Source organism: Saccoglossus kowalevskii, chromosome 8, assembly GCF_978046115.1.
Source record: "Saccoglossus kowalevskii chromosome 8, keSacKowa6.1, whole genome shotgun sequence".
Classification (NCBI taxonomy): domain Eukaryota; kingdom Metazoa; phylum Hemichordata; class Enteropneusta; family Harrimaniidae; genus Saccoglossus; species Saccoglossus kowalevskii.
The window spans coordinates 18,379,427-18,406,595 of record NC_140648.1 but is presented as its reverse complement, the minus strand read 5'-3'; the positions used below and the strand labels follow the sequence as shown (position 1 = coordinate 18,406,595).

Genomic DNA, 27,169 nt, shown 5'->3' with positions numbered 1-27,169 from the left:
TGATGGGTTTGAGCTTAATTCCTAAGATAGCTCACTAGCCCTTACTTTTTAATTATTTTATTATACCGAGAAAAACTAGGGAGTCTCATTTAGAACAGCCTCGAAGTGGGAAATCACTAATGTCAATCGGAGCAGGGAGCTGTTGTGTTCTGCGGTAGAGTAATTTCACGTTTGATTTGGAGTGATGAACAATGACCCGGAAAAGCTCCAGTCGTAGATCTTAACAAGGAACTTATACGCAGAAATGTGAGTATAAAACAACACCACGATCTTCTAATGGCGCTGTTCTGGGCTGTAAGTCCCAGGTTGACTCTGCCTTTGAGTTTGACAACATGTATTATATTTCATGAAACTCAGGCCAGACTGTTATGAAATAAGGTTTTAAATTCACATATTATGTCTACAGCTGTGTTACGATCGACCTTGATCGTGTCGTATCAGTGTCTTTATATATGATCACACACCCGTGACAAATTATGACTTCTCATATCATACCACGTACTGATGCAAATCAATGATTTCTTAAAGCTCGGTTCCGCAATCCCCGGGATTGCACCAGTGCCTCATGGGAACTGTAATTTGAATGGCCCGCCCATCATTAGCTATGTAAACAAACGTTAATCTTATTGCTAATATCCTAAGTACACCATTGTCTGACTTTGAAGAAATTATAGTCACTATCAACAGTCTGGGTTAACACTTCATTTGAATAAACCTGTGATTGACAGTCGTTTAGAAGACTTGCCTTCTTGGCAACTTTAAGACAAGAATTACACTTAAAAATTGGCCAACTAGTAAACTAACATCGCAATCCTATTTTACAAATATTCATGGTTCAGCACTACAGAAAAAATATATGTATTCTGAATATTGAAAATATCATATTCCGAGAGTACTTCAACCAGATGAATTTGCATGAAGTGCAATTTGCATACTGAAATCTTATCACCATATACCCGTTGCTATGGTATAAATATTGTTTATTTGTGTCAATTTACGCAATGCACACTTGCCTCACAGGACAGATATATGAAATGTTAGCATGACACTAATAATGTTATTAAATAATTAAATTAATAACAACATTAATAATTAGCTCCTGGATATTGTTTTCTCACTCTCATGTTAATAAATAAAATTAATCACATGATTGTGTTTATGTTGATTATTAAAGGATTGATATTGTAACAGTTTTACACTAATACGTAAGTTTCTGTGTGGCCCACCCAATTCCGGTCTGTAATAAATTTACACCCACATGATTAGTCGTTGTCACATGTTGATTACCTAGACGAAAAACAAATCTGCATGGTATATAGCACGACACGTGTAAGTACAGTGACAAACAAATGAGTCAGACACATTTTCCAGTAGACCCCCCTTCCCCTCCTTCAGTTTTCAAATGGGTAAACCCTAATAAGTTTAAACTGACGACAGGTTAACTCACAGTAGCGTAACATTTCAATAGGAAACAATAGTGTGCCATCATTCCTCAGTGCCTTCCCTTTAAATATAAAAGTAGTGTTTTAATTTATATGTTGATTGCCTGGATAAGGAGCAGATGAACCCAGTAAGGTCAGGAAGTGTATTCATTATAGTTTAAATGGTACTCTTTAAGTACAGTAAGTGGTCTCTATAACTTCGCAATGTACTTGTATGTGTAATGCTGCCAGCCACCCAGCCAACCACCCAGCCAGCCAGCCAGCCAGCCCAGACACTTTCAAGATAAGCTCTAACCAATTTACATATATTTTATTTCTTTACACTTCTGAGAGGGTCTGTTTCAAACTACAGATTTGACCTGTGACCTTTTGATAAAATAACCGCATAGTTGTATATTATTAGTATAGTAGAACCACACCTCGGGAGGTCAGTGGGTTGAAATCAACACTGGTTAAAAATGACAACATTAAAATGAATGGAATTATAAACTCTGTAGTTCATCAGGTTACTCATAAAACTCTATCTTTTGTTTGTTTTAGAGTAAAACTCCATTGGGTGGTGAGAACTTGTATTTGACTTGCAAGATCATCTGATAGATAAGGAAATATTTGACATAACAAATGAAATATGATCCACTATGTGTTAAAAATGAAAATATGATAATTAACACTTGCAGAGAATCATAATTAATAACACATAAAATAATGCAAGGAAAATATATAATAAATTGACTGGTCCTGTTTTTATCATAATAGTAATTATTACTTTGTATATCGTTATTTCCTCAATCAATCTTATACATGTAGAGGTAACTAACTAACATTAACACACCCCCCCCCACACACACACCCCCACCCCCCGCAAGCTGCCATTATTATTAGGAATCCCAACTGTGTATGTGAGCACATAGAGTTGTCAAGTTCCTCACTTCTTAAATTATTCATAACTAAATTTCATTTTTGCAAACTGTGTGTTATTTATGATTTTTCTATTCCATCAGTTACAGCCATTAACATTTTGAGGCTGGGTTCCAGATATTCTTCCTCCTAAAATTCAGTCCAAATATTTTCACATTTTGAAAAATTTTCAATAAATCCTATCATTTTTTTTTTATTATTTATTTAAACAATATTTTTATTTCGTTTCAATAATACAGACATACAACACAAAATTCTACAATACATCATATACATACAGTTTCATATATTGCCTTTAGTTTATGATCAAAAGGTTTGTCAGTTTTTATCAACATTTCATGTAGGGAAACAAGCAGACTGTGCAAAATCATTTTGTAAATGTTGCCAAAAGTTGACAATGCCGTCAAATGGTTTACACACTGCTATGTGTGGCAGTAAATCATTACTCATTTCCCAGTATACTGTAATACAGTTTGTTTTATGTATTGTGCCATTTTAAATTCACATACTGTAAAATACTTTATTTTAGCTAGAATTTATTTTCGCTGAAAAGATTTTTTGGGTGTTTTGTATGAATTTTATTTTCACTGATTTTTGATGAGTTGAATGTAAAATATAGAGAAAAAGGTATATGCGCTGGATTTTATTTTCACTGAATCATACCTTCCGCGAAAATAGCGGAAATTAATTCCAAGCGAAAATAAAGTATTTTACAGTAGTCAATTCCAATATGGTACATACATGTGACCCCGGAAGTCTTCATGGGCCTGAGAAATTCAATTTTACAGCTGTTAAAGATTTTTTGATCATAAGATTTTTCTATGATTCACATTCTTTGGAAAATATCTTTCTTTATTGTGATATAATGCACTGAAGTTAGCAAAAGCATTTATGTAATAAATTATTCATAAACGTTAATATTTATGAACTGAAATAGCTATTACACGTTCTATGAATTCGTGCAGTAACGAAGCTATTCTGATTTATGTATAATTAATGCGTGAATAAACACTTCACTGCCTACCCAAACTATTCGTCTCATTGGATTTGCATGAGACCTTATTCACACGAAAACCGCTGGGCTTACAAATTTCTAAAATTTATTTGCAAGAATTAACATGCATCTATTGACTTCAGTTATAACATGATTATTATTCTAAATTTATGATATTTTGTTCCATGGTTTATTTGATGGATCTTTTCCTTATAATTGAATCCTACGTAGCGGGAGCCTTGGCGGTTACTACCGGTAACGAGCTCTATGACGTAACGTCACAGTTATATCAAACAGTTTAAAAACCACAGGTGTCGATTGTTGATACCTAGGTTGTTGACTGGTATTTCTGTAAATCATTAACTCAACTTATCGGTTTAAACAAATATTGCCATTATTGTTGTCTCATTGAAACTTCATGATTACATGCATTTGCACTTTATATTTTTTTTTTTATTTTTTTTTTTTTAATTGATCTGTTTGTTTCTTTTAATTTTTTATTTATTATCACATTTAAATTGACATTGAATACGTTCGATTTCATTACCATAGTGATATTAAAATCGTTAATGAATCTGTATAATGTACGGTATATGGTAATGAGAAACAAATTGGTGTCTGTGTGATGGATTTCATTTGATAATACTTGAATACAAATTTCCACGTCAACATATTGTTATCAGCATAATCAATGATGAAATTTCACAATTCTTGAAAAATGTATTATGGCATTATTTTTAAAACTTTTGATCTAGATCTATAGCCAATGGCAAATTGTATTCATTTTATTTGAAATTTTAAAAAGCATTATTGAAAAAATCATGTGCATGTGAAAAATGTTGCACCAGGGTTTGGGCAGAAAAAATTATGATTTTGAAATTAATATCTGTAAATTAGTAATGACATTGACTGAACTCGAATATGTAAATTAGGATGCCCGATCAAGATAGAGTTCAAAAGAATATACTTGATTTAATTATAGACCGTATACCAGTAGTACTGTAAATGATTTAATTGGGTGGATGCACATATACTTTAAAACATGTTGAAAAAGTGACATGCAATTTTAGCGAATTGTGGTAAAATGACGTAATAACGAAATGTTGATTTAGCGAATTTCTCTTGTCCTTGTTGATTTCCTGTTTTCACAATACTTGTCTGTTGCCTGCCAAAACGCGCAGTTATCACCTCCATAAAAACAAAGAAAAACTGTCAAGTGTAATTAGGAAGCCCCTTAGATTTTTATGTTTCGGATTACTGTATACAAATCTCCAAGCCTTGGCCATTTTGAATTTATAATAAAGTCATTAGCGACATCTTGAATTAGCGAATCAGTTCTCTCGCTAAATTCACTAGAAAGACATGCTCGCGAAAAAGACATGTTTTACAGTATTCAAACCCCCAAATCAGGACCCTAGATGAATAGCAGCTCCGGATCATGTGATCAATAAGGGCTGCTTGAAAGTGCATAGAGTAGTGACCAATCAAGAAATATTAAAGAAAATGGCTGTTCTGTTAAAAGAGCAATAGATGTTACAAATCTGTCATGCATTAAAACATTTTATTTTCTTGCTTCCAGCATTTGTAAACAGTTAGTAAGATGGCGGTGAAAGCACTGCAAACATGGTGTCAGAAAATCACGGAAGGATACCGCGATGTTAAAGTCACAAACATGACAACATCATGGAAAGATGGACTCGCATTCTGCGCAATTATACACCATTACAGGCCTGACTTGATGTAAGTATTCAAACCTTATTCTGATTTGGATGCGACTCTATTTGCTAAGGGTGGCACATATCATAGCACACTGACTTAGAATTTTTTCCTTATGTCATGATAAAATGAAGCACAATACAACACTTTGTTCAATCTCAAATACAAACAATGTTATGCAAATTAAACCAAATTTTTGTGTGTGAAATTTCTGAAAAAAAACAAAATCATGATAATGTGTTAAATTCTTCTTTTTTTCTAGTAACTTTGATTCTCTATCAAAAGAAAATATATTTGATAATAACCAGTTGGTAAGTACATTTATACTCAAAATTATTCAAATTTATCAAAAACACACAAAACTATTTTAGTCATTGATTCATTTATTGTCATGTTTTAGTGTTGTCACATGCATCAGCTCCTTAATAATCAAAAATGAAAAAAAAAATTGTAGCAGTTAATTATACCAGAGTGTGAAGACTGCACGTTACTCAAAGTGGAGTTTTTCTCTCATACACATCATGTCGAAATTATTTTCAAAGAATCGATAGAATTCTTTGTTTTTGTCCAGTACTTTAAATGTGCCACAAACTCAACAAAATAAAATGTTAACTTTAGTGTATTGCCTGGCATAATGATTAGCATAATACTGTACAACCATTTATTTTTACTGGCATTTAATGTCATTATTTTTATGTTTCTGCCTTTTTAATTTTTTTTTCATTTTGCAAAGAAACAATGAGCTCATGCAGATTTATTTTAATAGACCTAACTTATCAGCAAAAAATAGTGAAATTAAAACACAGTGAATAATTAATGCTTTTACAGTAACAAATAATTTGGTTGTGTTATTTGCATATATTTAAAGAATCTATAGGCTGTTCATGTGTATATACCTCTTCGTTTAACATTGGTTATCATAAAAATTATATTTAATAATTAATTAATTTGATAAAATTAATTTTTTGTTACTTATACATTTTGTTATTACCTATACACACAACTTTTTTTTTTTATATTAAAAAGTTAATATTTTTAAAAATCACGTGAAATATTTCACCATGAATAATTTTATTGTTATAATTTTCTAGGCGTTCAAAACGGCGGAAAGAGAACTTGGTATTTGTGCATTGTTGGATGCCGAAGATATGGTAGCTATAAAAGTGCCCGATAAGCTGAGTGTCGTGACCTATATCTCCCAATACTATAACTATTTCGTACGCAAGGTACCAGGTGAGTCAGATTCAATCTGTTTTGCATATTGCTGTACATTACCCTTCGAAGTGCCGACTCGGTACTAATACACGCTTGCTTAAACTTGGAGTATGTTCGTGTGTCAGTGCTTAGTAGAGCCATCCCACTTGTAGCGTGTGCTATTGCACTTTGAGTGGAGCTATTGACCTTTGTCCTGTTTGTGATATTCCGTGTTCGAATATGTCCAACCTGTCGTGTTTCTCTTCCAAAGGTATGTCAATATTTAATCGCAGGTATATATTTCTGCTTGAAATTTGAATATTTCATATTTGCTCACTCTTGTAATTACATATTTGATTCAAAATATGTTATGACTACAACAACATCCCTACAGCAGGTGAATGATAGATCTCTTTTCCTCAGACAATAGCAGGGATAATAGGGGGTAGTCAAGTATGTGTAACCGTACACTAAATATCGTCTGATACAAAATTTATATTCAAATAGATTCGATGCTTCAAGGTTTCATAAACTAGTGCCTTTCATAACGACCTTTGTTCCCACTAATTTTTTTCTGTAATTTGGTATGATTTCATATTGTCAGATTAATTAAAGTTACATTGTGCTTTCATCTTTGAGTATCTCTGGTATTTCAAATATGTCAACATTTTTATTATTCACTTGACTTTGTTTTGTTATTCAGGTCAGAGTTCAAATCACTGGTCCTGACCTACAAATGTACCTTCAGTGGCTACCGTGATAACAAACCATATCACATATTGGCCCAAACAACTGTTTAATTTGAATCAAATTTAATGGTTATTAAAATAAAAAAGTTAATGACCAAAATCACTTGAGATTTCAACAACAACTTGACACTGTACAAGTTCAAGTGTCTGCTTTGAAACCTTTTTATTAATGATTTATTTATGGATAAGTTTTGTCCTCGGCCATGGAGGATTTTCTTTTTGTTGTACGTCGGAAAGTTGGCAGTCGGGAAAAACCTTGTTGTTTTAAAAACATAAACATAAAGGGGCTGCCAGTGTATTATTGTGCAAATAAAAAGGCATAGACGTACTCAAACATTTTTGAAGATCACCTGGAGATATTGACTTGTGCTGTTCTTTATTGACAATGCACTATCACACCAGTAAAACTCAGCAATATTATGTTGCGCTACCTGCCACCGAACACAACGTCTAGTGAATTTGAAATTTCAAAAAAAACAATCGTGCCATGTAATTAGACTGATTGATAGAACAGGTCAGGTGTGGCTCAGAATTTCTATGTGAAATCAATGTGATAGACACAATAATGTGTGTTCATTTCACATTTCCATCTAACTATTCAGAAGTTTTTCTGGAAAATAATTTTAAGAGGGAGCACACCTTTGTTACCATTGGTAACACTTTATATTTGTTATAACTGATCATAATCTACTGACTGTTCCAGGTTTGGTATGAGTGTGCAAGCCTGAGATATGAGGCGGGTGCTGCACCCCTGTTCCCCTGTCTGAAAGAACCCCTTCTATTAAATGTATTCATAGATGCACCTCCTCTTTCCCTGCCTACCTGCCCCTCCCACACATGGACTTTCACAGAAAGCCCACTATAGTGGCCATTTCGGCCTGATCTCTTGAGTGGCCATTATAGACATGTTTGACTGTACAACGTCTGTTTCTTGCGTGTTGGCACTCATTTTTGTTTTTGTTTATTTCCAGGTGGAGCAACAGCCTTCAAAAGACATTCTCTCACAGAGAGTCCCAAGTCAAAGAAAGCGTCACCCAGTCCAAAAATCAAGCGAACGGCAGAAATGCCTGAGCAGGCACCCGCCGTCAGTGCGCAGGTAAGTCACATTATCAGGATTTGTCACCAAAGCTTATATAACTAACTAAAACTCATTGACTGACCAGTCGCTAAACTCTGTGTGTAGTTGGATTTCGTGATATTGTTCTTAAAAATAATGAATTTCTTCTAGGAGTATGAAAATATGCAGATCTTTCAAGCATCGCAGTACAGGTTACTGATTAGACTGGCAAAGTTGGGATTTCTTCATTGTTTTACCAAAAAAAATATAATTAATTGTCAATTTAGCCTTTTAACGTGATCGTGAAAACTAGCGTGACTGTGAAAGAAATCCAGACTGGACGCATCTGCAGGCAACCACTGGTGAGGAATCACTCCAGTGATTATGCTAATTATAAGTTGTTGACTAGCATTGACAACGAATCAGAGTGCAGCTGTATACGTCATATCTTATCTATGTTAATGTACATGACCTTTCACTTCTGAGGTCCCAGCAATTTTGAAAGACTACTTATATACATTGGACATTTAAATCGACTTGTTTTCAGTAAAAATAGATGAAAGTATCGCCTTCGCACTTAAAAAGTTAAAGTATCCATCTCTGCGATCAAATAAAATCAACCTTTAAAAGGTTATGTTTATTTTCATATACCGACTCATGAATAATCAATGACGTCATGAATAATTAATAGCAGTCAAATGCCCGCAGATGCGTCCAGTCGGGATTTCTTTAGCGGTCAGTTTAGTTTTCGTGATCATGCTAAAAGAACAAAAAGAACAATTAATTATTTCTCTTTGTAAAACAAAAAAGAAATCCCAACTTTGCCAGCCTAGTTACTGATACGCTACGGTAATTAGCCATCATTCTTCGATATTTAAAACTCCATAGCCTTCATACCGTGTACAAAGTTGGTGCCGTGAAACTTATGCAATGTATTGATTGTTTACATGTAATTAATAAACGTGCACTGCATTGCGTCTGTCACACTTTAGCTTGGGAAACACAGGCAGTATGTGAAGCATTTCTCAAATTTACAGGTTACTGTATTATTTATTTGGAGATGCCCTGGTAAAAATGCTCTGAATTGTTAACTAGTAGTAAGCAAATGATCTATTCTCTTTTTACTCAGGTTGAAATCAGTCAGCCGATGGAATACGTGAAAAAGCCCAGTGCAGAAGGAGGTGCCTTTGGTTACAAATGTGCAGCATGCGGTAAACGCGTTTATATCATGGAGAGAACAGTGGTTGACGGCAAACTCTATCATAGGTCTTGTTTCCGCTGTCGTGAATGTCAGAAAACTCTCAGACCAGGCAACTATAAAGTTATAGATTTTAACAAGTTTGAGTGCCCCATACACAAAAAGCCATCAAAACACTCGCACTTTCTTAAGGGGAAAAAGTCGTCTTTGGATCGTGAAAAGAAAAGTAACAACACTACTAGAGACTTGCTGAACTCAGATAGAAGTCTGACAGAGAAACAAAAAGCTGTTTTGAAAATTGGTGCTTTTTACCAAAAAGACAAGGAAAAGAGTGTTTCTGATGTGCATATTGGTGCAAAAGCGCCTGCAGTAGAGAAAATTGATTTAAAAACAAATGACAATGTGCCAGTTGTTTCCAAGGACCACCCGAGGAGTGTGGCTTCCAGAATGAAGCTATTTGAAAATAATGCTGAAAGCTCACAGTCACCACCACACAGAACTTATAAAACTGCCAATGCTCAGACCACTCAAATTAAACAGAATACTGCGATGCAAAAATCCCCAACAGAAGTATCTGAGAAATCATCGAGTGATGCAGAGCTAAGGGAAGGGCTCCTTAAGTCTCTTGCTGGGATTCGGAAGAAAGAAGAACTGAAAGAAAAAAAAGTTGAATCAGAACCTGTGTGGATTAAGAAAGATGAAATTGATACTAAACTCCCAAATGGGTCACTTAAAGATGGGAGAAAGGTCATTGGAGAACAGATACCAGTTCATGAGAAGTCGAGGCAAGTAAATGATCTGAAAGAGGATAAGCAAAAAGTTGCTCCAATTGCTCCATCTGTAAATGACAAAAAGGATGACAAGGTTACCAAGGACACAAATGTTAGTAAAGTTGTTATTGAAACAAAAGTCATTGATGTTAAAAAGAAAACTGTGATTCCTGCTGCTTCCAAGGAAACAAAAATCATTGATGTAACCAAGGAAACAAAGATAACTGATGTTGCCGAAAAGAAAAAAGACAATGACGTTACCAGGGAAACAAAAGTCATTGATACCAAGGAGAAAAAAGTTGCACAGGAAACAAAGGTCACTGATGTTTCTGAAAAGAAAAAAGACAATGATGTTACCAAGGAAACAAAAGTTTGTGGTAATACCAAGGAAACAAAAGTCATTGATACCAAGGAGAAAAAAGTTGAAAAGGAAACAAAGGTCACTGATGTTGCCGAAAAGAAAAAGGACAGTGATGTTACCAAGGAAACAAAAGTCACTGTTACCAAGGAAATAAAAGTTGACAAGGAAACAAAGATCACTGATGTTGCCGAAAAGAAAAAAGACAATGATGTTACCAAGGAAACAAAAGTTTGTGGTATTACCGAGGAAACAAAAGTTATTGATACCAAGGAGAATAAAGTTGAAAAGGAAACAAAGGTCTCTGATGTTGCAGAAAAGAAAAAAGACAATGATGTTACCAAGGAAACAAAAGTTGCTGAAATTACTGAAAATGTGAAACTAGATGATGCTACAACAGAGTCAGAAGCGAGTTTACTTGTTAAAGAAACAAAAATTGAAGAGGTTTTCAAAGAAGCTAAAGATGGCTTTTCTGAGGAGAGTGACTCTGAATCTAAATCGTTTATTTCAGCTCTGGAAGATCTGGAAACTAAAGATGATTCACATCAGGTCATTGAAGACTTTGAAAAGGATGAATCCGAAGTTGATAAAAATATATCTGAGGAGCTAGATGAACTGAATCCATTTCTGGTTGATGATGAGGTTGAGGACGAAAAGGAAGAAGAACAGGAGAAACCCAAAGAAGTTATTGATGAGAAGAAGGAATCACGTAAAGATGCAGGCAAGGACACAGCTATCAGTGAGGACTCGGCTGACTTGAAAGTCAAGAAAGACAATGAAAAGGTTAAGGAGAAGAAAGAAATTGGTGGTGAGGAGGACAATGCAAAAGTTGATGCAAAGAGACCTGTCAGTGATGATTATGATGACGAATTAAACCCTTTCTTTGCAGATGATGACGAAGATGATGATGAAGTTGTTCATGAGGAAAAGTCTAATGACCTTTTTGATGAGAATAATCCCTTTTCTGAAAACTACCATGAAGACTCGAGTGTTGCTGAAGCAGAGGAGGAATTGGTCAATCCTTTCACTGGCTCTCCTGTTCTCAAAAGGAAAGTTTATCCCCCTTTCGCTAAGACAGTGCAGCCAGCTCAGCGTTCATCTTCACAGGTCAAGTCTCGAGAAGATGTCTTGCGAGAGCTTTGTGGATCAATGGCAAGAGATAAGAAGAAAGTGCCTCCTCCACGTCCACCACCGCCTAAAGTGAAATCAAACACTTTGCAGCCAGGAAGCTCTCCTATAAAAGATACTGCTCCATCACCAGTATCACCAAGGAAACCACCGAGAGCAGTCTCGGCATCTTTACCCAGAGGTCAAGCTGGTAGCCCATTGAAATCGACGAAAACTCGAGCTGCTCCTCCTCCACCTCCTTCTTCTTTAACAGGCAGTGGTTCCTCTTCTCCTGCCACCCCAAGGAGCAAACCTAGAGCTCCCCCTCCTCCACCCCCTACAGCCAAAATTGTTAGTACAGATGAAAAAGCAGTTGCTGAAGAACCGCCAAAGCCAATGCCGAGGTCACCAAAACCCCAAATTGTTGCTGGAGGATCGCCTGTGGAAGCCAGAAAGAATGAGGAAGCACCAAGCAGATCGGTATCACCGTCACTCTCTGCACAATTTGATGAGAGTCCTCAGCCCTCCCCTAGAAGGACGCCGGAGCCAGCAAAGAGGGTTTCTAGGGATCTGTTGCCCGGAAACTTGGAAGACCGGAACAGATCTCCCAGCCCTGCTGTTAGTAGATCTGTGAAGAGAAAAGCACCACCACCACCACCACAAAGAAGAAAGGTAAATGAAAATCTGGGGAAAACTTTTTTTTAATCAGATTTCATTTCTGTAAAATTTTTCCATCTATGAATACAAATTAGAAAAATGTTACCTTGTGTCAGAAATATAAATTTGTTTTCAACATTTCGTTCCTTTTATAATTATAGTGAAAAGCTAAGAACTGGGTTTAGGGTCCCCTAGTATGGTATATTTTTATGTGTCACTTTTTTTCGTCTTACCAAATGTGAATAGAATACTAGTAAACAATAATCATTGCAGGTTGTGAAAACCATGACTCCTGAAGAAATACAGGAAGAGCTAAGCGAACTAGACACTAAACAGACTGAAATGGAACAATCTGGAGTTATCATGGAAAAGAAATTGAGAGAACAAATAGACAGTGAGTTTTGTCATTACAAATTACCCAAGATGCTTTAGTAATTTTAAGTCAGCGCACACCCTTCTTCATCTATTAGAAGTGTGCCGTTCACTTATAGAAAAACTGAGTGTTTGTACTTACTTTGCACTTATTAGTTTTTACAGGAAGTTCAAATGGTTTGTGCATCTAATGCTAAAAATTACAGTACATATATTGTCAAATTTGAGCGTTTTTCTTGGTTTCAAAAATATACTATTTTCTTTTAGCAGATGTATCGGGCCAAGACCAGGACCAAGAGGACATGCTGAAAGAATGGTTTGAATTGATCAATCAGAAAAATCAATTAGTCCGGCGTGAAAATGAGCTCGTTTACACGTAAGTAAATTCTGGCTTCTTAAATTTTAAATACAGCTGTGTATTTCACTGAAATGAGTTTGATTTTCAACTCAAATGAGTTTGATTTTCAACTCAAATGAGTTTCTTTCTTTCCATTACCAGAGCAGATTTGCAAACCACAATTACCATTTGTGGCCGGGCAAACAACTTTTTGTAAGAGATGAGATGCTTAGATTTCAAACAGTTTTTTTGAATATGGTAACTAAGCAATAGATTTGTGAGTGGAATTTTTAAACAAGCAGCCTGTTAGCAATGCACATTTCAATTAAGAACTGAAGATATCAGTAGAAAATGAACAATGTGTATAGTATCAATGCAATGGGACTTGCTGTTTTCAACAAGAATTCAAAAATATTATTTTTCACCATAAATGATTGTGTTTTTTAACAAGAAGAAAATATCACTTTTTACCAAAAATGACAAAAATATTCACCAAAATTAGATAATTAAAGATATCATTACAAAATGAACAAATCTGAGAGAGGTCCACATGTAGTACCTATATATGTAATAATATCAAAGCAATTGGACTTGTCGTTTTTAACAAGAAGTCGAAAATATCACATTTTACCAAAAATGACAAAAATATTCACCAAAATTAGAGAATTGACGATATCATTACAAAATGAACAAATTTGAGAGTGGTCCACATGTAGTACCTATATATGTAATATCAAAGCAATTGGACTTGCGGTTTTTAACAAGAAGTCGAAAATATTACTTTTTACTAAAAATGACAAAAATATTCACCAAAATTAGAGATCTAAAGATATCATTACAAAATGAACAAATCTGAGAGAGATCCACATGTAGTATATATATATGTGATATCAAAGTAATTGGACTTGCGGTTTTTAACGAGAAGTCAAAAATATCACTTTTTACCAAAAACGACAAAAATATACACCAAAATTAGAGAATTGAAGATATGATCATGAAATGAACAAATCTGAGAGAGGTCTACCCAAGGTACATATACACCAAGTATCAAAGCATTCAGGCTTGTAGTTTTCAAGAAGAAGTCGAAAAAGTAAAACATTGACACGGACGACGACGACGGACAATCACTCATATGATAAGCTTGGCTCGACAAAGTCGACAGCGGAGCTAAAAAGCGAACAACCGGTTTTGAAATGGCAGACTGACGTTTGACAAAGGATTATTCAATTAGGTACACTTTTCTAATACATTCAGGTTGAATCTGCATCATTTTGGGGGCTTTTATTATAATCTTTGGAAATGTATGTGTTGATGTATATTTTAAATTAAATTTCTTCAAAGTTATGTTACAAATTGAGCAATGTGACATTTTATTTTATTTTTGTGCTCAAGTTTGTTAGCATGATTTTTTGTGTCTACCAATTCTGATGGACAACCCAATATAAACATATAAGCTTTTAAAAGCTGATAGCCCAAGCTTCCAGGAATTTTTTTTTTTTTATTTTGAACCTGAATATGGATCTATGAAGGATGTAATTTTGGATTTCAATTCTAAACCATTTATTTTTCGATGTGTGTTCAGTTCCCAGGACCAGATTCTGGAGGAAGAGTATGCAGATGTTGAGTATGAATTGAGGTTATTGATGATAAAACCAGAAGATGGAAAAACGGAAGAAGAGAAAGCTAACGAGGAAGAACTGATAGAAAGATTGGTGGAAATTGTCAGTCAAAGAAACACTATAGTTGAATTGATGGAGCAAGATAGACTCAGGTAGGAGTACTTCTTTTCTCACAAAATGGCTTCCCATCCTTTGTTGCAACACGTCCTGCTCAAAATGAAACATTCAAATGTTATACTGTGGAATACTTTATTCTCGCTGGAATTAATTTTCGCTGAAAAATCTTTTTGAGTGTTATGTATGGAATTTATTTTCACTGATTTTTGATGAGTTTAATGTGAAATATTGGAAAAAAAGTATATTCGCTGGATTTTATTTTCAGGGAATCATCCCTTCAGCGAAAATAAATTCCAAGTGAAAATAAAGTATTCTACAGTATATTATATGTTCATGATACCCTGATCTACCATACTGTAGCTTCCCACCCTGGAGGGTCTTATTCCTTTTGACAAACGTATCTACAATGTTACTGTCCTTCAAAGACAAACAAAGCCCCCTAACTCAGTGATGAGTGTCTGTTGTTTGAAAATCTAACTTAATTTAAGAGCTTCACATCAATTCATAATCAGCAGCTAATTTCTCAACCACTATCTCAATAATTGATGGTGCATATTTTAATCAGGGGATGGTATTTACAAAATGGAAATGCAACTTTAAAAGAGGATGAAATAATATGTGCATGTGAAATATATGAAGTTATTACAAGAATACCACCATCTTGCTTGTTGTTTCACCTTGTGTCTGCACGAGTGTGATCTTCCACTTAAAAAAAAAATGTGTGTACAACAAAATTAAATAACATTTTTTTTTATTTACAGAGAAGAAGATGAAGATAAAACTCTGGAAGCAATGATGATAGAAAAAGGTATTGTCAATATCTTTGTTTATATGGTGGCATTGTTCTTTATAATATGCCTAGATTGGGATCACACCTTGTCTGCAGCACCGACAAGTTACCAAACACAAATTTGATGACTTTTGTTTTTCAACAATAAAAAATACCAGTGTTTAACTTGTTAATTGTTTAATTTTTTCTGTACCATGTGTAAATTAATTATTTCACAGATTTCCTTACTGGTATATCAATGACCTTTTTGATGCAAACAAACAATGTCTCTGCATCATCTGATTTAGTTTCTAGTTTAGCTTTCTTCTAGTTAAGGCCAAGATTTATATTTCCCTGATGTTTTGTCCTTCAGTGGTAGCATTCCGGTCTTCTTTCCTTTCGTTCTTCTCTTAGAACTGGATATTATGTAAACAGAAGTATGTTGTTTTGACTGGGTCTGTGTTTTAGTTGGGCAAAGGCAAAGAGCAGGAAAGTTGGATAGGGAAGAAATTATTCACTTTGAGATGAAAATATGTTTCCAATCTTTTATTAAATAATCCAATCAATAAATTAATATTTTTTACGTATCAAATATCTACCAATGGTGGCCAACTGATTTCATTATTGGTTTTATTGCCCTGGGCTCTCTCAGTTCATATGGCGTGTTTTTCTGTCCCTCCGACAGTACCCAACACCACCCACTCTTAAATGAGTATATCCTGGATGCTCCAGGGTCACAGGTAGATTATGTGATGGTTTTAAGGACCTCCTGCCAACCCAGTGTCTATATTAATGACCTGTCTACTAGCCTCCCTCTGTGTAATCCTCTAATCAACTAAACCAGGCAAAGAATATGAGTATTCCTGCAAAATACAGCTTTGATGAATGCAGGGCCTGCTGCAGGCATTAGTAGTGAACTAGCCAACATATTCTAGTGTGTGGGTTTGTTGATCCAAGTGGTTTTTGGTTACTGTAAAATCTGTATTAGAAACCGCGGCTTCTATTAAAATGGTACAATGCAATAGAGGGGATGCGGCTTCTATTAGAGCATCTACACATATGAGAAATGATGTTTTTTTGGTTCTCAATTTTTCAAAAAGAATGGGTGCGACTTCTATTAGGGATGCGGCTTCTAATACAGATTTTACGGTAGTACTTGAAAACACGATCCCCCTGTCACTCTTCCCTGAGGCTGAGTTCCAAGTCAGTCTAAATAAGCAAGTCTAGCACTGACTGCCTTGCTTGTATGCACATTTATGTTTTTTTCTCCCCACCAATTGGTTCACATGTTATGTTTAGTCTGTACCAATCATGGTCTTCATAAAACTGCCATAAATGGAGGCAAATCTATTTCATTACACAAATAGTGAACCAAAAAGGCTCTACTTTAATTCTACTACTGAAGCACTTTCTACAAAACACTCTCATATCTAAAAATAACCAATTCTTACTATGGCATTTTTATATATCCTTTTCACATTTTTTTTCATAATGTTGTTTATAAATAAATTTTGCACACAAAAAAGTCAATTGGCCCAATTCAGTTACACTTTAATCTATCCATCAACTTGACCTAGTGACTTACTGTCCAGGGTACTTGGCTAAAAATAAACATGTTTTTTAGGGGGTTGGAGCTTAGTCAACAAATATTGGTAATTTAAGTCTTTCTGCTTGACAGTAAATAAAAGAAGCTGTGGGGAAAATTCAATTTATTTTCTTACAGATTTGGATCTTCCTTAGTCTGCCTGAGTTAGGTGGTATTCAGTGTGACATTTCCAACTAAGTTAGATGGTAATCAGTGTGACATTTCCAACTAAGTTAGGTGGTGTTCAATGTGACATTTCCAACTAAGGGAAGAGTAGGAAATCAAACTCGCGGTTTACCGCGGTGGTGGTAGGTGCTCGCCGGTCGACCGCATTTTATGCAAATTTATGCATAGATTCCATGACCCCGGTTTACCGCGGTAGGCTCGCATGGCAATTTACACCCTATTGTTAAGACTATGAATGGACACAATAGACTGGGAAACTAAAGGTTACCGGTACTTGCCGCCAGGTTCAAATAATAAAAAATCGAGTGGTACCAGAAGATTGGAAAAATCGTCTCTATTAGTTCGCAGAAAACACTATTTTATTTTCACGAGTCTTGGTATAACATCGCAAAGCAACCCAGAATACTGTAGACCCCACATAATGTAAAATATTATCACATTATTTTGAATTTACATCATGTATAGTCTCAGGATTTATTTTAAATGATTAATGTTTCGCGTACACCAATATAATCGGGCAAAGTATAAATTCCAAGTGTAAAACACTCGATGAGAGGCCGCAGTTTACGTTATCTCGAGACCATGCACTAAGTAGGAAAAGCAAGCCGAAGTCGAAGAGGGAGTGTCACACACTTGGTGCTACAATATATACTGCAACAACTGGGTGATCAGCGAAAAAAATAGCGCACTTCTTGGCGAAACTGACTAATCTAATAAACGTTGGTCCAAGTTTAACCCCAAGTCACGCGCTGAACAAGTGGGTTGTTACCTTGGTGACCATTCGCACTCCGCGCGTTGACCTTTTTATTATACACATCCCATTACGCAAATTTTTACTGGCTCTGCGTTGCCTACGTAAAAATTGTTACCGTTCTGGTTGTGAATATTTCACCATTGCCGACATGATAATGCGTTGCCTTCGTAATAATTACGCAAACTTATTTTCCATTGTTTACGTACTGGCTGTGAATATTTCAACTTTGCCGACTTGATAATGCGTTGGCTTCGTAATAATTGCGCAAACTTGTTTTTCATTGTTTACGTACTGGCTGTGAATATTTCAACTTTGCTGACTTGATAATGCGTTGCCTTTGCAATAATTATGCAAACTTATTTTTTATACCCCTGTCGACACCTCGAGTCAGGCTGCTATCACCCTTTCTATTTCAGTAATTGTCTGTAGGTGTTAAGTTGTCACCTCCAACTGATTGAGCGGGCAATTAAATACGCGATAATACCAGACTTAGTTTTTCTACTTTAAAACTGACGGCAAAACACAATACAATCGTCCGGAGCCATCGAACTACGCGACTTAGTCGAAACCGCGACTTACTGCCTCAGAGATGGGGCCACTGAATAACTGTTGTTGATAATGATATTGTAAACAAACACGCACACACAAAACATTAAAGCCAGAAAAGTCAAGTCAAGAATAATTATGGTTTGACATCTATATCATTTTGAAATAAACTAAATTTCATGTAAATAAAATCCATGCGTCACAATTTACTGTAATTTCAAACTTGGGGCAGCGTACTTTGAACGCAGAGTATTCGATCGCTTATATTTCGAGTGAAAAAAAAACAAAACAACGTCAGGTGCTTTTGAACTACGTGCGGTTGGCACAGTAACGGACAATGACCTCAGCGGTTCACACGCAATGAAATTCTAATCGAGCCAGCTAGCGTTATCGTACAGTATCATAAACTCAATAATTATTCATTCAAAATGCCTTTCACACTCACGAATACCATGGAACACGAACATGTAACAGAAAAATAACGTCTTTTGTTTAAAAAAGATTCTGTCAACCAAGAATACATGCGCAAGGCAAGATTTATGAAACAAAACAGAAAATAATCATGTCATTGTCAGTGCAATGCAGACAGCCTGACCTGTTTTGATTAGTTCGCCCGTTTCTCGTTTGCTGGCCATTTTTTTCTGGAGTGTGACACAAATGGTGAACATGATACTGCCAAATCAATCAAAAACCAGGATACGGCTTGGATACGCTGAAACTTTGTAAATCGTCCTCTTTTCAATTGTAAACTTTATTTCAGTGTTACGCTAAATACATGTACAGTACTAAATACTAAACAAGCGCACTTATCGTATTCATTTACAGCATCGGATTTTAAAACAATGACTTGTGGAATAACAAAGAAACTGTTAAGTACGTATTTCACACATTACCGAGGACCGCGGTAGAGGCCGGTACAGCGGTAGAGACCCCTAATTATAAGCAGTCCGTGGCTCTCCCCGGCGTTCTGCGGTACACCGCGGTGCATCGCCCGTTTGATTTCCTACTCTTTCCTAAGTTAGATGGTAATCAGTCTGACATTACCAACTAAGTTAGGTGGTAATCAGTCTGACATTCCCAACTAGGTTGGGTGGTAATCAGACTAACATCTCCAACTATAAAGTGAGGTGGTATTCAGTCTGACATTTCCAACTAAGTTAGGTGGTGTTCAATGTGACATTTCCAGCTAAGTTAGATGGTAATCAGTCTGACATTACCAACTAAGTTAGGTGGTAATCAGTCTGACATTCCCAACTAGGTTGGGTGGTAATCAGACTGACATCTCCAACTAAGTGAGGTGGTATTCAGTCTGACATTTCCAACTAAGTTAGGTCTTATTCAGTATAACATTTCCAACTATTAAAGTTAGGTGGTATTCAGTCTGACATTTCTAACTAAGTTAGATGGTATTCAGTATGACATTTCCAACCAAATTAGGGATATTTAATGTATTCTATTCATCATATCTTACTCTTTTTTTTCTCTTCCTTGGTGTGTCTGTCTATATTTTTTTCGCTGTCTCACTTTTCTATGAAATTCAGAGGCAGAAATCAGTGAAAATGTAAAAGTTAGTAAAAAAGGTAGGTAGGATGGTTATGTGACAAGCATGTCTGCCGATAACCTAATACAGCATGTCACAGATGGAATATTGGGGGAAAACCTTACTAAAACTGATTATCAACTTGCCCCTTCCTCCCCTATTGGCTCTGTAAATGGTATAACCCAGCCAATGAAATGGACTAAAATGAATGGGACTACCGTATTACTTGGGGTGGGTACAAGGAAATATATATTTTTTTTTAGCTCCGCTGTCGACTTTGTCGAGCGGAGCTTATCATATGAGTGATTGTCCGTCGTCGTCGTCGTCCGTCGTCGTCGTCCGTGTCAATGTTTTACTTTTTCGACTTCTTCTTGAAAACTACAAGCCTGAATGCTTTGATACTTGGTGTATATGTACCTTGGGTAGACCTCTCTCAGATTTGTTCATTTCATGATGATATCTTCAATTCTCTAATTTTGGTGAATATTTTTGTCATTTTTAGTAAAAAGTGATATTTTCGACTTCTTGTTGAAAACCGCAAGTGCAATTGCTTTGATATTACATGTATAGGTACTACATGTGGACCTCTCTCAGATTTGTTCATTTTGTAATGATATCTTTAATTCTCTAATTTTGGTGAATATTTTTGTCATTTTTGGTAAAAAGTGATATTTTCGACTTCTTGTTGAAAACCGCAAGTCCAATTGCTTTGATATTTACATATATAGGTACTACATGTGGACCTCTCTCAGATTTGTTCATTTTGTAATGATATCTTCAATTCTCTAATTTTGGTGAATATTTTTGTAATTTTTGGTAAAAAGTGATATTTTCGGCCTCTTGTTGAAAACCGCAAGTCCAATTGCTTTGATATTACATATATAAGTACTACATGTGGACCTCTCTCAGATTTGTTCATTTTGTAATGATATCTTTAATTCTCTAATTTTGGTGAATATTTTTGTAATTTTTGGTAAAAAGTGATATTTTCGACTTCTTGTTGAAAACCGCAAGTCCAATTGCTTTGATATTACATATATAGGTACTACATGTGGACCTCTCTCAGATTTGTTCATTTTGTAATGATATCTTTAATTCTCTAATTTCGGTGAATATTTTTGTAATTTTTGGTAAAAAGTGATATTTTCGACTTCTTGTTGAAAACCGCAAGTCCAATTGCTTTGATATTACATATATAGGTACTACATGTGGACCTCTCTCAGATTTGTTCATTTCATGATGATATCTTTAATTCTCTAATTTTGATGAATATTTTTGTAATTTTTGGTAAAAAGTGATATTTTCGACTTCTTGTTGAAAACCGCAAGTCCAATTGCTTTGATATATTATACATATAGGTACTACATGTGGACCTCTCTCAGATTTGTTCATTTTCTAATGATATCTTCTGTTCTTTAATTGCCATGTGCATTGCTAACAGCGGAGCTATCTCAGCCGACAGGCTGCTTGTTTTAGTTTCTTACTCAATAATTAATTGACTAATGTTTACCTGGTGTGTACATATTTTGCAAACTAACAAGCATTGCATCTTGTATAGCCTGTGATTCACCATGTTTTTTTTGTTCTAGCATATCGATAATTGTAACCAGTGTACAAATGCCATCATTTATTTGTTTATTGTTTTAATTTTAAGCATTATTATTATTATGATATAACTTAAAATAATGTAATTTGTATCCATATTGCTGACACTATTTAAACAATAAAATAAAGATATTTAGATATTTGGTTTCTTTGATTATCAATCTGATTTTTCCTGTTAAAAAGCGTTAATGCGTTAACATTGTTACGAAAAGATAAAAAAATATCATGAATAAAATGAATGAGCTGCATTAATTCATGCAATACTGAGCTGAAATGACCTTTGTGATTCAAAATGACAATCTTTGGAGTAAAATGTCAAGCTATGCATATGCAAACGACACCTAAAGAAGTTGAATATTTGTTCGTGCAAATAGTTATTCCGGATTATCTGGTTATTATATTTATATTCTTAGGGTAATACAATGTGACATGAAATATCACCCTGTATTTATACATTGGTTCCATGTAGATAATTTTGGCTCACTATTACATGAATTCAAAAATAAAATTTAAAAAGTCTGCCTTTAAATTTAAGGTCATAATGGTTGTACTACAAATTCGCTGAATTCTAAATATGCTTGTTCTCTTCAGGGTGGATCGAAGGTGCATCTGGTGCAGGTGATGCCAAGGAGGATACTACGGAGGAGACTGTTAAAAGCAAAGCCAAGAAACAGAAAGATAAGAAAAAGGAGAAGAAGAAAGACAAGACAGAGAAAAAGAAACATAAGAAGGATAAAAAGTCAGAAGAGGAAAACGATCCTAACTTAATGAAAACCGCTCATGGTGTTTTCTATCTTTGAGGATTTATTCACGGCATTGTGTACCTTAATTACAATACATGTAGGTGTCATTTTAAAACATTTTTTTAGAGAATAAATATATACCGGTAAATGTTATCTTGTTCAAAATGAAAAAAATAAAAATTCTTTTTTTTTATTGCCACCGATTGTTATATTCATAACTATATTTCATTTTTCATTTGTTGTATTTATGAAATTTTTACACATCTTCATTTACAAAAACTGAAGCCAATATTTTTTTTTTTCATATTATTATGTTATCTATTTCTGCATCTCAATACAGTGTCATTTTTTTTAGCAGAAAAGTAGCTTTCAAGTTGTATTAAATAGTTAACACTATCTTGAATTTGAACTTGAACATATCTGCAGTGCAAGCTTTACAGCATAGTAATGAAACATGTATATTTAATATACTGTATCAGATAATATTCCGGTACATACACCAGAAACCCAGCACCAGGTTTATTTAGTTAGTTTATATATGAGTGTGAGACGTGCCTGAGAGCATTTAAACAAATTAAAGCTAAAACAAATATTTATTTTTTCATCTCGTTTTTTTTTATTTTTTTTTTTTATTTTCTTGATAAATGAATATCCTAGTATAAAAAATAGAAAATAGATCACAAAAGTCATCAGTTTTTGGTACTTTATTTATTTAAATGCACATTACTGGTTTGTAGGCATTTCAACTGTGAATTATTTTCACTTATCTTGTTATCCTATTTTTCAAATATACTTACTTTCAGTTGAACTGCATTGTGGGCAACAACCAATGGGGTTACAGCATGTGATTAGAGAGGGTAGGTAAATGGTGTGTGCAATTTTGTTGAGCAAAATTTTGCTTACCAAATCAGATAAGATATCCTTGTTGAAAATGGTTTACCCAGTATGTTAACTATTGCAAGTACATTGAAATGTATACAAAGGTGATCAAAGTTGTGCTGACACTTAATTTAATACGTGATCGATTTTACAATCAATAGTATCCTAATCCATTCTGATTTTCTTCGAAGAGTGGTAATTATAAAAAGCAGAGAGAGATTTTTCCGGCACTGCCAATTAATTTATTCCATTATATCGGTCATATTCATAATTGCAGTAAACGTGCATGTAAAGGACAAACTTGCGATCAGTGAAACTTTTAATTCTATCGTAGTATGTGTTTTTAGTGTAGACTGCATCAAAAAATATCCAGATTTCTTTATTTTTATTTTTATTGACATTGTTTATTAATTTTAAAAGTAATTGGTTCACCTGTTCATATAAAATGTTTTTCAAAGTCCTAATCTGCACATTTACAAGTTAGGTTTCAACTGCACAAGAGATTTATTTTACTTCTTTTTCCCCCTAGTTGACGTACTGGAATATGCAAATTTTAGTTTGTTGTTCACCATTTCTTTTTTGTAACCTTTTTTCTGATTGGCTTACAATGACCCTAAGCTCTCATTACTTTACGAAGTTATCCAATCACAAATGTGCTTTCTTTTAGCAATAAAGGTGCTAAGTATGGCTTTTATAGTTGATAAAATGATGCAATCCATGTCACAAATTGTTATCTCGATAGCGTATTCCACCAATTTGTTTTGTTTTGTTTTTTAAGTTTATTTTTAATACATAGTAAAATTAAAATTTGCAAGTGAAATTATACCTTTTTTAAAATAATTTAATACTGTTAGAAGTGCTTGTGATTGCATAGCTATTAAATCTGTTCTATCCCTGTTAAATCCAGTTTCCTAACAGATGCAATTTAGTTTTATAATATGATTCTACGTATAGTCAAAATAAACTTGTTGCATACATAATTGTACTTACGATTACCATTTGTGATTCACTTCCAATAATGTATCATCCTTTTGTCCATTTGCACCATGAAGTATATTTTTTTAATTTTCTCCATTTTTAGCTCCGCTGTCGACTTTGTCGAGCGGAGCTTATCATATGAGTGATTGTCCGTCGTCGTCGTCGTCCGTGTCAATGTTTTACTTTTTCGACTTCTTCTTGAAAACTACAAGCCTGAATGCTTTGATACTTGGTGTATATGTACCTTGGGTAGACCTCTCTCAGATTTGTTCATTTCATGATGATATCTTCAATTCTCTAATTTTGGTGAATATTTTTGTCATTTTTAGTAAAAAGTGATATTTTCGACTTCTTGTTGAAAACCGCAAGTGCAATTGCTTTGATATTACATATATACATGTAGGTACTACATGTGGACCTCTCTCAGATTTGTTCATTTTGTAATGATATCTTTAATTTTCTAATTTTGGTGAATATTTTTGTCATTTTTGGTAAAAAGTGATATTTTCGACTTCTTGTTGAAAACCGCAAGTCCAATTGCTTTGATATTACATATATAGGTACTACATGTGGACCTCTCTCAGATTTGTTCATTTCATAATGATATCTTTAATTCTCTAATTTTGATGAATATTTTTGTAATTTTTGGTAAAAAGTGATATTTTCGACTTCTTGTTGAAAACCGCAAGTCCAATTGCTTTGATATATTATACATATAGGTACTACATGTGGACCTCTCTCAGATTTGTTCATTTTCTAATGATATCTTCTGTTCTTTAATTGCCATGTGCATTGCTAACAGCGGAGCTATCTCAGCCGACAGGCTGCTTGTTTAATATTTACATTTAGTTTTTTCGTATTTATTGTAGTTAATGACTTTTATCTTTTATCGGTATATAATTTTGTTTTTAACACTCAATTGTAGTTTGGCAGGATGCAGATGAGGAAGATGCAAAATACTGTTGCATTGTGGGAAAACATGATTATGCTGCAAATTAGTATCGTAAACACTCACTCAGAAGTTATAGTACAGTAACCACTTTAATCTCACAACAGTCATCTTTTTTTAGCAGTACTCTAGTCTGAAAAAAAATTTGTAAAATTTTGTAGCAGTGAAAATGTAACTCAAAACAAGAAGCCACTGAAATTTAGTTCCGCAAAATCTGCCTACAAGAAATTGAATGACTTACGCTAAAGTGTCCCAGTGCTGCCTGAGTACCAGTTATAGTCTGGACTTGTATGCTACTAAGATTTTATTTCAATGTCAGTTGGTGTTTGTGGGTGATGTTGATTGGCTGATAAATATAGTATGCTACTAATCTAAATATGCTAATTTTCTAATCAGTGTATGATAGTTGTATTTTCCATGGTCTATATTAACCGATAGTTGCCTCAGTAATGAAAATGTTACTGCCAAATTCTTTATCGTATGGCAAATTAATTTGGAGAATAAATTTACCGTACTTAGTTAATGAGTGAATAAATTTACATAGTTAATGAGTGAATAAATTTACATAGTTAATGAGTAAATAAATTTACATAGTTAATGAGCAACTATGACGAATATGTGTTTATTATTGTGGAGAGTGTTAAAGAAACGATAATCTGATCCCAAGGCAGTACAAGTTACTCAAGTTAATCCTAACCAGAATCACAATAGATAATATTTTGTTATTGTTGTTCAGTAGAATAAAAATAATTGTAAATCCGAGACAGGGATACTTGCAGTATCATGGGTGCTGAAATCCTTTTATTTGTATAATTGTTGTAGCTTCACTTGTCAGTGAGTAGAATTTTCAGATCAGCAAACACCAACATCACATAGCAACTGTGAATTGAATTGAATTGAATAGAAAATTTATGTGTATATATTTATTTTATAAGTACTGTTATGAGCAATCACTCACTAACTGAAATTTAGTAATGTTTGCCTCTAGTACTTGATTACCAATGTTGAATTCATCAAATACATTTCAATTTATGAATAGAATTAAACTCTAAGATTGCATAAATCTGTTATCTCTCTGGCCCTGATTTAAAACAATAATTGTTTTTGTGAGACAAATGTGATGGATGACTTAGAAGTTTTCTAATCAAGTATTACCGTATTCACTTAATCTGAATGTTTACTTTCTTATAGTTCAATTCTGAGTTCATTTATAATGATGTAAAATATCGGATGATTTAAATTTGCGCAAATCAACTATTAAACGTATTAGTCTCAAGAACACAGTAAACAGGAATTTTTTCAGAATACAACTTCAACTCTTTGAGCATCATTATTTTACTAGTAAAATGTTGGTGCAACATTATTTGGTTTAAAATTTGTGATGGTGACATAAGTTGACTTTTGTGCTTAACCTATTCACCACCAGTTCTCTGTTTTCATCACAAATTCACAAAATAGTCCTGTTTATAGTCTGCACTTCAAAAGATCGGGATAAAAATAGCCAAAGTTTTTGAATGAAAATTGACTCAAATTTTGTTTTTAGGCTCCAAAATTAGGGTTCATTTCCAGAAATATTAAAGAATATAGGAAAAAAGTACAGAAAAATTTGGGCAAGAAAGTTTGGTGGTGAAAAGGTTAGAGTTAAGGTGCATCCATGCTTGGACACAGAAGTGTGTTAGCTTCCATGTCTCGTGCAGAAAGTATTGTAGACACCTAACTTTTTGCTGCTAGGAATTTATCATGGTTTAATGGCATTCATGATGACAACATTTTGTAGATGTAGCTGACACAGCTTTGTGCCAAGACCTGGAGAGAAATTTTCACTGCTACAAAATTTCATTGTTTTCACTGACTCGTTTTAATAAGCAGTTCATAGTTGTTTGTGTATAGAAGCCATGTTGACGTGGTTTTAAAGCAACGTAAATTTGTAGTAGTACAAGCAGTATTCTATGCAGCACAACAAGGAGTGATGAGTGCCTTTAATTTCTGTTTGCAAAATATTCAATAATAAAAGTTTGCTTTTTGTACAA

The 27,169-nt window shown here is 34.3% G+C and overlaps 1 protein-coding gene across 3 annotated transcripts; it reads left to right on the top strand.

Annotated features, from left to right (window-relative positions):
• The first annotated feature begins 106 nt into the window (after positions 1 to 106).
• LOC100372213 (uncharacterized) lies at positions 107 to 27,169 on the top strand. Of its 3 annotated transcripts, none has more exons than XM_085502288.1 (12): positions 107 to 246; positions 4,934 to 5,094; positions 5,333 to 5,381; positions 6,162 to 6,303; positions 7,985 to 8,109; positions 9,200 to 12,175; positions 12,434 to 12,554; positions 12,803 to 12,908; positions 14,452 to 14,640; positions 15,367 to 15,413; positions 19,987 to 20,025; positions 22,182 to 27,169. In XM_085502288.1, exons 2-12 carry the CDS (start codon positions 4,955 to 4,957, stop codon positions 22,388 to 22,390), a joined length of 4,143 nt encoding a protein of 1,380 aa, XP_085358414.1. In that variant the 5' UTR covers positions 107 to 246; positions 4,934 to 4,954; the 3' UTR covers positions 22,391 to 27,169. The 3 variants fall into 3 exon arrangements, with proteins under 3 accessions (XP_085358414.1, XP_085358413.1, XP_085358415.1); XM_085502287.1 differs by having other exon boundaries at positions 12,800 to 12,908; XM_085502289.1 differs by lacking the exon at positions 19,987 to 20,025 and having other exon boundaries at positions 12,800 to 12,908.

Bases quoted from the DNA above. Each gene is read 5' to 3' on its own strand.
- LOC100372213 (XM_085502287.1), top strand. From the start codon at position 4,955: ATGGCGGTGAAAGCACTGCAAACATGGTGTCAGAAAATCACGGAAGGA. The intron at 14,641-15,366 runs GTAGGAGTACTT...TTTTATTTACAG, and splicing joins ATGGAGCAAGATAGACTCAG to AGAAGAAGATGAAGATAAAA. The intron at 15,414-19,986 runs GTATTGTCAATA...TATGAAATTCAG, and splicing joins AGCAATGATGATAGAAAAAG to AGGCAGAAATCAGTGAAAAT.